Raw genomic sequence first — 12,212 nt, forward strand, 5'->3', positions numbered from 1 at the left:
GTCTCTGTCTCTGTCTGTCAGGGATCCATCAAGAAGAAGATAGAGAAGTTGAGGAGATGGAGCTCCTGCAGCATAAAGAGGCCTTCTAAGAAGACTAAGACCAGAAGTCTGTCCTCCGCTACAGAGGCACCAGAGGAGACCTGGGGGCTCAAGACCCCCGAGAGGAGGAGGCTCAAACCCATCATCGCCTCCGTCTTCGGACAGGTATAATACTGGTACAGGTGGAGCGACTCAACTGTTGGAGTCTTTACCCGGGGGAGTCCTTACCTGGGGGAGTCCTTACCTGGAGAGTGCTTAACTGAGGAAGTCCTTACCTGGGGGAGTCTTTACCTGGGGGAATCCTTACCTGAGGAAGTCCTTACCTGGGGGAGTCCTTACCTGGGGGAGTCCTTACCTGGGGGAGGCCTTACCTGGGGGAGTCCTTACCTGGGAGTGTCCTTACCTGGAAGTGTCCTTACCTGGGGGAGTCCTTACCTACAGACGTCCTTGCCTGGGGGAGTCCTTACCTGGGGGAGTCCTTACCTGGGGGAGTCCTTACCTGAGGGAGTCTTTTCCTGGGGGAGTCTTTTCCTGGGGAGTCCTTACCTGGGAGTGTCCTTACCTGGAAGTGCCCTTACCTGGGGGAGTCCTTACCTACAGACGTCCTTGCCTGGGGGAGTCCTTACCTGGGGGAGTCCTTACCCGAGGGAGTCTTTTCCTGGGGGAGTCTTTTCCTGGGGGAGTCCTTACCTGGGGGAGTCCTTACCTGGGGGAGTCCTTACCTGGGGGAGGCCTTACCTGGGGGAGTCCTTACCTGGGAGTGTCCTTACCTGGAAGTGTCCTTACCTGGGGGAGTCCTTACCTACAGACGTCCTTGCCTGGGGGAGTCCTTACCTGGGGGAGTCCTTACCTGGGGGAGTCCTTACCTGGGGGAGTCCTTACCTGGGGGAGTCTTTTCCTGGGGGAGTCTTTTCCTGGGGGAGTCCTTACCTGGGAGTGTCCTTACCTGGAAGTGTCCTTACCTGGGGGAGTCCTTACCTACAGACGTCCTTGCCTGGGGGAGTCCTTACCTGGGGGAGTCCTTACCCGAGGGAGTCTTTTCCTGGGGGAGTCCTTACCTGGGGGAGTCCTTACCTGGGGGAGTCCTTACCTGGGGGAGTCCTTACCTGAGGGAGTCTTTTCCTGGGGGAGTCTTTTCCTGGGGGAGTCCTTACCTGGGGGAGTCCTTACCTGGGGGAGTCCTTACCTGGGAGAGTCTTTTCCTGGGGGAGTCCTTACCTGAAGAAATCCTTACTTGGGGGAGTCCTTACCTGGGGAATTCCTTACTTGGGGGAGTCCTTACCTGAAGAAGTCCTTACCTGTGCGAGTCTTTTCCTGGGGGAGTCCTTACCTACAGATGTCCTTGCCTGAGGAAGTCCTTAACTGGGGGAGTCCTTACCTACAGACGTATTTACCTGCGAGAGTCCTTACTTGGGGGAGTTTTTACCCGGGGGAGACTTTTCCTGGGGGAGACTTTTCCTGGGGGAGTCCTTACCTGGGGGAGTCCTTACCTGGGGAGTCTTTATCTGGGGGAATCCTTACCTGGGGAGTCTTTATCTGGGGGAATCCATACCTGGGGAGTCTTTATCTGGGGGAATCCGTACCTGGGGGAATCCTTACCTGGGGGAGTCTTTATCTGGGGGAATCCGTACCTGGGGGAGTCTTTATCTAGGGGAATCCGTACCTGGGGGAGTCTTTATCTGGGGGGAATCCGTACCTGGAGAGTCTTTATCTGGGGGAATCCTTACCTGGGGGAATCCTTACCTGGGGGAGTCTTTATCTGGGGGAATCCATACCTGGGGAGTCTTTATCTGGGAGAATCCGTATCTGGGGAGTCTTTATCTGGGGGAATCCGTACCTGGGGAGTCTTTATCTGGGGGAGTCCTTACCTGGGGGAATCCGTACCTGGGGGAGTCTTTATCTGGGGGAATCCGTACCTGGGGGAGTCTTTATCTGGGGGAACCCGTACCTGGGGGAATCTGTACCTGGGGGATTCCGTACCTGGGGGAGTCTTTATCTGGGGGAGTCCTTACCTGGGGGAGTCTTTATCTGGGGGAACCCGTACCTGGGGGAATCCGTACCTGGGGGAATCGATACCTGGGGGAGTCTTTATCTGGGGGAATCCGTACCTGGGGGAGTCTTTATCTGGGGGAACCCGTACCTGGGGGAATCCGTACCTGGGGGAGTCCGTACCTGGGGGAGTCTACCTGAGGGAGTGCTAGCCTGAGGGAGTGCTAGCCTGAGGGAGTGCTAGCCTGAGGGAGTGCTAGCCTGCGGGAGTCTACCTGAGGGAGTGCTAGCCTGAGGGAGTGCTAGCCTGAGGGAGTGCTAGCCTGCGGGAGTCTACCTGAGGGAGTGCTAGCCTGAGGGAGTGCTAGCCTGAGGGAGTGCTAGCCTGAGGGAGTGCTAGCCTGAGGGAGTCTACCTGAGGGAGTGCTAGCCTGAGGGAGTGCTAGCCTGAGGGAGTGCTAGCCTGAGGGAGTGCTAGCCTGCCAGATTACTTGTCAAGGCATTTAGTTGTAGGTCACTTGACTTGTGACAGTCCTTATATGTCTGTGACATCTTTACTGTTGGTCTGTCTCTGTACCTTTGGGGTTCTTTACTTGTGACTTCTTCCAGTCTGGCTTCATCTGGTTGTATAGAAAAGTAGTTGGAGCACTCTATTGTGATAATATTACATGAGAGAAGACACTCACACACAAATAACAATTGTTTAGTCTGTTCAAACACTTTTCCTGGGTTTAGTTCTCAGATGTGGAGTACCTTCACCAAGACCAGAGACATAGTACAAGAGAACGAGAGCTACAGAGAGAGAGAAGAGAGGGAGGAGAGAGAGAGTGAATGAAAAGAGAGGGAGGAGAGCAATAAAGAGATGGGGAAATAAAGAGAAAGAGAAGAGAGAATGAATGTCAGTGTTACTGACCCATTGTTCCCTGGGCCAAGTTTTTCTGCAGGATTAAATGCATTGAAAAATGATGAATAGAACAGGCATCCTCATTGAAGTCAATGATACGACCGTTCCATTAATTCTATTTCTAATCATCTAATCCTATCAGTGACCTCTTGTTCTCAGGGCATAGTGAGTCAGACAAAAGTAATCACCCCAGAGTTGGGATGCCGCTAAATCAGACCTAATCAAACGCTCCCCACACCCAACTGCCAGATTGGGAAAAAGCTGCAGCAATAAAACAATTCTGATTATGACACCAGGGTTGACCTTACGTAAGGAAGTGTAGTTATCTTATGTAAGCACTGTTCTTAGGGTTTATAGGCAGAGAAAGCATTATAGTGTTTAAAGACAGAGGAAGCAGTATAGTGTTTATAGACAGAGGAAGCAGTATAGTACTTATAGACAAAGGAAGCAGTATAGTGTTTATAGACAGAGGAAGCAGTATAGTGTTTATAGACAGAGGAAGCAGTATAGTACTTATAGACAAAGGAAGCAGTATAGTGTTTATAGACAGAGGAAGCAGTATAGTGTTTATAGACAGAGGAAGCAGTATAGTGTTTATAGACAGAGGAAGCAGTACAGTGTTTATAGACATGGGAAGCAGTATAGTGTTTATAGACATGGGAAGCAGTATAGTGTTTATAGACAGAGGAAGCAGTATAGTGTTTATAGACAGAGGAAGCAGTATAGTGTTTATAGACAGAGAAATCAGTATAGTGTTTATAGACAGAGGAAGCAGTATAGTGTTTATAGACAGAGGAAGCAGTATAGTGTTTATAGACATGGGAAGCAGTATAGTGTTTATAGACATGGGAAGCAGTATAGTGTTTATAGACAGAGGAAGCAGTATAGTGTTTATAGACAGAGGAAGCAGTATAGTGTTTATAGACAGAGGAAGCAGTATAGTGTTTATAGACATGGGAAGCAGTATAGTGTTTATAGACAGAGGAAGCAGTATAGTGTTTATAGACAGAGGAAGCAGTATAGTGTTTATAGACATGGGAAGCAGTATAGTGTTTGTAGACAGAGGAAGCAGTATAGTGTTTATAGACAGAGGAAGCAGTATAGTGTTTATAGACAGAGGAAGCAGTATAGTGTTTATAGACAGAGGAAGCAGTATAGTGTTTATAGACATGGGAAGCAGTATAGTGTTTATAGACAGAGGAAGTAGTATAGTGTTTATAGACAGAGGAAGCAGTATAGTGTTTATAGACAGAGGAAGCAGTATAGTGTTTATAGACAGAGGAAGCAGTATAGTGTTTATAGACAGAGGAAGCAGTGTATTATTTATAGATAGAGGAAGCAGTATAGTGTTTATAGACATGGGAAGCAGTATAGTGTTTATAGACAGAGGAAGCAGTATAGTGTTTATAGACAGAGGAAGCAGTATAGTGTTTATAGATAGAGGAAGCAGTATAGTGTTTATAGACAGAGGAAGCAGTATAGTGTTTATAGACAGAGGAAGCAGTATAGTGTTTATAGACAGAGGAAGCAGTATAGTGTTTATAGATAGAGGAAGCAGTATAGTGTTTATAGACAGAGGAAGCAGTATAGTGTTTATAGACAGAGGAAGCAGTATAGTGTTTATAGACAGAGGAAGCAGTATAGTGTTTATAGACAGAGGAAGCAGTATAGTGTTTATAGACATGGGAAGCAGTGTATTATTTATAGACAGAGGAAGCAGTATAGTGTTTATAGACAGAGGAAGCAGTATAGTGTTTATAGACAGAGGAAGCAGTATAGTGTTTATAGACATGGGAAGCAGTGTATTATTTATAGACAGAGGAAGCAGTATAGTGTTTATAGACAGAGGAAGCAGTATAGTGTTTATAGACAGAGGAAGCAGTATAGTGTTTATAGACATGGGAAGCAGTGTATTATTTATAGACAGAGGAAGCAGTATAGTGTTTATAGACATGGGAAGCAGTGTATTATTTATAGATAGAGGAAGCAGTATAGTGTTTATAGACAGAGGAAGCAGTATAGTGTTTATAGACAGAGGAAGCAGTATAGTGTTTATAGACATGGGAAGCAGTGTATTATTTATAGATAGAGGAAGCAGTATAGTGTTTATAGACAGAGGAAGCAGTATAGTGTTTATAGAGAGTGTAGCAGAGCAGCATAGATAGTAGGATTGATGGTTAGCAGATGTTAACGCGAGTGAAGTGAAATGCTTGTGCTTCTAGTTCCGACCATGCAGTAATATCTAACAAGTAATCTAACCTAACAATTTCACAACAACTATCTTATACACACAGGTGTAAAGGAATGAATAAGAATATGTACATAAAAATGTATGAATGTGTGATGGCAGAATGGCATAGGCAAGATGCATTAGATGGTATAGAGTACAGTATGCACATATGAAAGAATAATGTAGGGTATGTAAACATTATATAAAGTGGCATTGTTTAAAGTGGCTAGAGATACATTTATTACATACATTTTTCCATTATTAAAGTGGCTAGAGATTAAGTCAGTATGTTGGCAGCAGCCACTCAATGTTAGTGATGGCTGTTTAACAGTCTGCTGGCCTTGAGATAGAAGCTGATTTTCAGTCTCTCGGTCCCAGCTTTGATGCACCTGTACTGATCTCACCTTCTGGATGATAGCGGGGTGAACAGGCAGTGGCTCGGGTGGTTGTTGTCCTTGATGATCTTTTTGGCCTTCCTGTGACATCGGGTGGTGTAGGTGTCCTGGAGGGCAGGTAGTTTGCCCCCGGTGATGCGTTGTGCAGACCTCACTACCCTCTGGAGAGCCTTACGGTTGTGGGCGGAGCAGTTGCCGTACCAGACGGTGATACAGCCCGACAGGATGCTCTCAATTGCGCATCTGTAAAAGTTTGTCAGTGTTTTTGGTGAGAAGCCAAATTTCTTCAGCCTCCTGAGGTTTAAGAGGCGCTGCTGCGCCTTCTTCACCACGCTGTCTGTGTGGGTGGACCTTTTCAGTTTGTCCGTGATGTGTACGCCGAGGAACTTAAAACTTTCCACCCTCTCCACTACTGTCCCGTCGATGTGGATAGGGGGCTGCTCCCTCTGCTGTTTCCTGAAGTCCACGATCATCTCCTTTGTTTTGTTGACATTGAGTGTGAGGTTATTATCCTGACACCACACTCTGAGGGCCCTCACCTCCTCCCTGTAGGCCGTCTCGTCATTGTTGGTAATCAAGCCTACCACTGTAGTGTCGTCTGCAAACTTGATGATTGAGTTGGAAGCGTGCATGGCTACGCAGTCATGGGTGAACAGGGAGTACAGGAGAGGGCTGAGAACTCACCCTTGTGGGACCCCTGTGTTGAGGACTTCAGGACCCAGTTGCACAAGGCGGGGTCGAGACTAGGATATGTTTTCCGCAAAGCGTCGAACCATAACATTAATGAATACGCTGATTCGGTGAGCGAGTTTATTTGCAAGTGATGTCGGTGATGTTGTACCCACAGCGTCTATTAAAACATTCCCCAACCAGAAACCGTGGATTGATGGCAGCATTCGTGCAAAACTGAAAGTGCGAACCACTGCTTTTAATCAGGGCAAGGTGACCGGAAACATGACCGCATACAAACAGAGTAGCTTTTCCCACCGCAAGACAATCAAACAAGCTAAGCGTCAGTATAGAGACAAAGTAGAGTCGCAATTCAATGGCTCAGACACGAGAGGTATGTGTCAGGGTCTACAGTCAATCACGGACTACAAAAGAAAAACCAGCCCCGTCGCGGACCACGATGTCTTGCTCCCAAACAAACTAAACAACTTCTTTGCTCGCTTTGAGGTCAATACAGTGCCACTGACACGGTCCTCTACCAAAACCTGCATGCTCTTCTTCTCTGCAGCCAACATGAGTAAAATATTTAAACATTTCAACCCTCGCAAGGCTGCAGGCCCAGACGGCATCACTAGTCGCGTCCTCAGAGCATGCGCAGACCAGCTGGCTGGTGTGTTTATGGACATATTCAATCAATCATTATCCCAGTCTGCTGTTCCCACATGCTTCAAGATGGCCACCATTATTCTTGTCCCCAAGAAAGTTAAGGTAACTGAATTAAATGACTACCACCCCGTAGCACTCACTTCCGTCATCATGAAGTGCTTTAAGAGACTAGTCAAGGACCATATCACCTCCACCCTACCTGACACCCTAGACCCACTCCAATTTGTTTACCGCCCCAATAGGTCCACAGACGACCCAATCGCAACCACACTGCACACTGTCCTAACCCATCTGGGCAAGAGGAATACCTATGTGAGAATGCTGTTCATCGACTACAGCTCAGCATTTAACACCATAGTACCCTCCAAACTCGTCATTAGCTCAGCATTTAACACCATAGTACCCTCCAAACTCGTCATTAGCTCAGCATTTAACACCATAGTACCCTCCAAACTCATCATTAGCTCAGTACATAACACCATAGTACCCTCCAAACTCATCATTAGCTCAGCATTTAACACCATAGTACCCTCAAACTCATCATTAGCTCAGTATATAACACCATAGTACCCTCAAACTCATCATTAGCTCAGTATTTAACACCATAGTACCCTCCAACTCGTCATGAAGCTACATGTTTCTGTTGTAACCGCTGTTCATCAGCCCTTCATGCCCCTTCATGGGGCGGCAGGGTAGCCTAGTGGTTAGAGCGTTGGACTAGTAACCGGAAGGTTGTGAGTTCAAACCCCCGAGCTGACAAGGTACAAATCTGTCGTTCTGCCCCTGAACTGGCAGTTAACCCACTGTTCCCAGGCCGTCATTGAAAATAAGAATGTGTTCTTAACTGACTTGCCTGGTTAAATAAAGGTTAAAAATAAAAAATAAAAAATAAAAAAACACACCGTACACTGAGAAACAACAGATTAGGTGGTGGAGGAAATAAACCATAATGCTTTGTCCATGAAAAATAAAGCTTTGAATTAAATACAATGTCAATGTTCAATGCTCACTAATGGAAGGAAGAAATCAGGATATAATATGATGCTCTTCGGCTCGTTATGTTTATGAATCCCCTGATCTGATATAGAATGAATGACGATGACAGACACCTGAAGTAGGTGGAACAGAAGATGAGATGAATGGACAGACACCTGAAGTAGGTGGAACAGAAGATGAGATGAATGGACAGACACCTGAAGTAGGTGGAACAGAAGATGAGATGAATGCGAGACACTGGAAGAGAGAGAGGAGAGAGAGAGAGAGAAAGATGAAAGGAGAGAGAAAGATAGAAAGAGAGAGAGGAGAGAGAGAATGAGAGAGAGCGAGAGAGAGAGAGAGAGAGAGAGAGAGAGAAAGAGGGGGAACAGTCATTATATTTATCTAACATGTCCATAGATGTCATGCTGACTCATTTGACTCTGACTGCAATACCATTATCATTATGTTACAACATTTACAGGACTACATAAGACTACCCATATATCATCAGGAGTCATGTAGAGAATAGACAGGGTTCTCACTGAGTCACTGTAGTTATTTAACACTTCCAGACCTAATAGGGTGACACACACATAAACAGAGAGAGAGAGAGAGAGAGATGGACAGTTGTCATTGATACTACGACTCCTGAGACTTCTCCTGAATGGAGACAATGCTAGGGGCCTGCCAGCAATACTGACAATCAGACTGAATGGTACCATTGAAGGTGTGTTGTTATGGTAACAGTCATGGGTCCAGATTAGTGTTTTAGTGAGGGCTAGGAGAGTGTCTCAAATGGCACCCTGTTCCCTACATAATGCACTACTTTGAAGGAGATCCCATAGGGCTAATGGTCAAAATGTGTGCACTACGTAGGGAATATGGTGCCATTTGGGACTCAGGAACACCAACAAAACATTTCAAAACATGATTTCCTAAAAGGGTGATTTCTATCTTTCATTCTTTCATTCTGCCTGTTGCTCTGCAAGTCATTGATCTCCATGGCAACAGAGCTACTGACAGAAGGACAAAAACAGCAAAAATGGTCAGAAAGGCTTTACATTGACATTTTAGTCATTTAGTAGACGCTGTTATCCATAGAGACTTAAAGGAGAAATTAGGGTTAGGGTGCCTTGCTCATGGTCACATCAGCTGATCTTCCACCTAGTTGGTGGAAGTATTTGTATACACTGCCGATTTTGCAGGTTTTACTACTTGCAAAGCTGTGAGAGACCGAATCTAAAACAAAATCACATTGTATGATTTTTAAGTAATTAATTTGCATTTTATGAGGAAGGTGAGGGATCAGCCCAGAACTACACGGCAGGATATGGTCAATGACCTGAAGAGAGCTGGGACCACAGTCTGTTTTAGATTCTGTCTGATACCTATGATACAAATTACAGACCTCTACATGCTTTGTAAGTAGGAAAACCTGCAAAATCGACAGTGAATCAAATACTTGTTCTCCCCACTGTATATATAGACAGACAGTTCAAACAAGCTGAGCTGATCTGACATAGTCGTTTGACAGCTGTCATACAGAATATAAGTGATTATCTCTCTCTATTTCTCTATCCCTCCCTCCCTCTCTCTCACTGTCTATCTATCCCACTGTCTTTCTCTCTGGTCTCGCTCTCCTTCTGTCATTGTGGCCCTATTGTAATCCATTCCAATCATTCTAGAACATACCAGACAACGCAAATCTCATATACAGTAGATGAAGAAAACACAATCACACTACACAGGTCTATAGGAAATTATGGAGAGCGTGGGAGTATCAATGGGAAATATGGAGCAATCCAGTGAGAGAGAGAGAGAGAGAGAGAGAGAGGAGTGAGGGAGAGAGAGAGAGAAATAGAGAGTGAGAGATAGAAAGAGAGAGAGAAATAGAGAGAGAGAAATAGAGAGAGAGAGAAATAGAGAGAGCGAGTGAGACGGAGATAGAAGAGATAAGAAGAGAGAGAAAGACAGGAAGAGGGACCATTGTTAAAGTAACAGACTAGATCAGGGGTACGTAACCCTGTACCAGGAGTGCTGCAGGAACTGCAGGGTTTTGTTCCAACTAGGCTTCACACCTGACCAACTGAGCTAATTGATCAAACATGCCCAGAGTGTACAAAGCTATACATGTATGTACCTACTACACATACAAGAACCAACACAATATATATATAATGATGGTATCTTCTGTGATGACAATCTAAAACCTGTCAACTTCCATATGAACAAGCAACGACATGCTGCTGTTGGCCTCAATTGTTGATATAGTATAGAACTATAATATGTGTGTGAGTGTTTGTTTGTTTCACAGTTCATTCTGAGATATCTGATGCCTGGATATGTGTACTAGAGAGAGGGGAGAGGTAGGAGAGGAGGAGAGGAGGAGAGCAAGGAGAGGAGGAGAGAGAGGAGAGGAAAGGAAGGAGATGAGGAGAGAGAGGAGAGGTAGAAGAGAGAGGAGAGGAAGGAAAGGAAAGGAGGAGATAGAGGAGAGGAGGAGAGAGAGGAGTAGAGAGGAAAGGAGGAGAGAGGGAAAGGGAAGGAGAGGAAGAGAGAGGAGAGGAGGAGAGGAAACTAAGGAGGAGAGAGAGGAGAGAGAGGAAACGAAGGAGAGGAGGAAAGGAAGGAGAAGAGGAGAGATGAGAGAGAGGAGAGGAGGAGAGAGAGGAAAGGAAGGAGAAGAGGAGAGAGATGAGAGGAGGAGAGGGGAGAGATGAGAGGAGGAGAGGGGAGAGATGAGAGGAGGAGAGGGGAGAGAGGAGAGGTAGGAGAGAGGAGAGGAGGAAAGAGGGGAGAGAAGGAGAGAGGGGAGAGAGGAGAGAGGGGAGAGAGGAGAGGAGGAGAGAGAGGAAACGAAGGAGAAGAGGAGAGAGATGAGAGGAGGAGAGGGGAGAGATGAGAGGAGGAGAGGGGAGAGAGGAGAGGTAGGAGAAAGGAGAGGAGGAAAGAGGGGAGAGAAGGAGAGAGGGGAGAGAAGAGGAGGAGAGAGAGGAGAGGAGGAAAGAGAGGAGAGGAGGAAAGATCGGGGAGATGTATCTTGCTGTGGAAAATATACAAATGTGTCTTGATGGGAAAACCCATGAGACAGATGAACTAGTGAATGAATCAGTGTTGCGTGAGTCAGTAGGACTAGACAGATGATGACTAGATGTTACAACAGATGACACACACACAACACAACAGACTATTGCATTTAACTTGATTAAAGTTCCGCTCAACCTTCAAGAGGCTCAGAGGAAAGGGTCAGGAAGCAGTCACACACGCAGACAGACGCAGGCTCACACACGTAAGAACACACACACATAGTTACGCAAGCACACACACACACAGACCCAAGCTCTCTGTCTCTCTCTCACACACACACACACACACACACACACACACACACACACACACACACACACACACACACACACACACACACACACACACACACACACACACACACACACACACACACACACACACAGACCCAAGCTCTCTGTCTCTCTCACTCACACACACACACGCCTCTGTGCCTTTCCAGAGCATTGTGATCCAGAGTCCAGGTTAAACCAGGGTCAGGATGGCCTGTCTTCTGAACACCATCATAAAGTTGTTGACTCTGCGACATGAGATTGTTTTTAAAAAGTGTTTCTTCCCTCTCTCCTGTCATCCTACTATGTCTACGCCTGCGTCCCAAACTGGCACCCTATTCCCTACATAGTGGACGTCTATTGGGCCCTGGTTAAAAGTAGTGCACTAAAGGGAATAGGGATGCCTTTTGGGATACAGCCTAAGACATCTGTTGTGTTTATGCAGTTGAAAAGAGGAGACAATCACATTTCCTCAGCTGTTTGATCCGGGGTTACATGTGTGGTTACATGACTGTAGGTTTATTCCTCAGCTGTGAACACAACATGACATCACACCGAGGAGTCCGAGGACTATGGTTTTACAGTGTTGTTACATGACTGTAGGTTTATTCCTCAGCTGTGAACACAACATGACATCACACCGAGGAGTCCGAGGACTATGGTTTTACAGTGTTGTTACATGACTGTAGGTTTATTCCTCAGCTGTGAACACAACATGACATCACACCGAGGAGTCCGAGGACTATGGTTTTACAGTGTTGTTACATGACTGTAGGTTTATTCCTCAGCTGTGAACACAACATGACATCACACCGAGGAGTCTGAGGACTATGGTTTTACAGTGTTGTTACATGACTGTAGGTTTATTTCTCAGCTGTGAACACAACATGACATCACACCGAGGAGTCCGAGGACTATGGTTTTACAGTGTTGTTACATGACTGTAGGTTTATTCCTCAGCTGTGAACACAACATGACATCAC

The 12,212-nt window shown here is 46.0% G+C and overlaps 1 protein-coding gene across 1 annotated transcript in view; it reads left to right on the forward strand.

Annotated features, from left to right (window-relative positions):
* The window catches only part of LOC109884424 (calcium-binding protein 2-like), a 48,720-nt gene that overhangs the window by 3,363 nt on the left and 33,145 nt on the right, over nt 1-12,212 (forward strand). Inside the window, exon 2 of the mRNA XM_031814530.1 lies at nt 22-204. Coding sequence (XP_031670390.1) covers nt 22-204 — 183 coding nt within the window. The remainder of the gene's footprint in view (nt 1-21; nt 205-12,212) is intronic.

The sequence above is a fragment of the Oncorhynchus kisutch genome, unplaced genomic scaffold, assembly GCF_002021735.2.
Source record: "Oncorhynchus kisutch isolate 150728-3 unplaced genomic scaffold, Okis_V2 Okis07a-Okis12b_hom, whole genome shotgun sequence".
Classification (NCBI taxonomy): domain Eukaryota; kingdom Metazoa; phylum Chordata; class Actinopteri; order Salmoniformes; family Salmonidae; genus Oncorhynchus; species Oncorhynchus kisutch.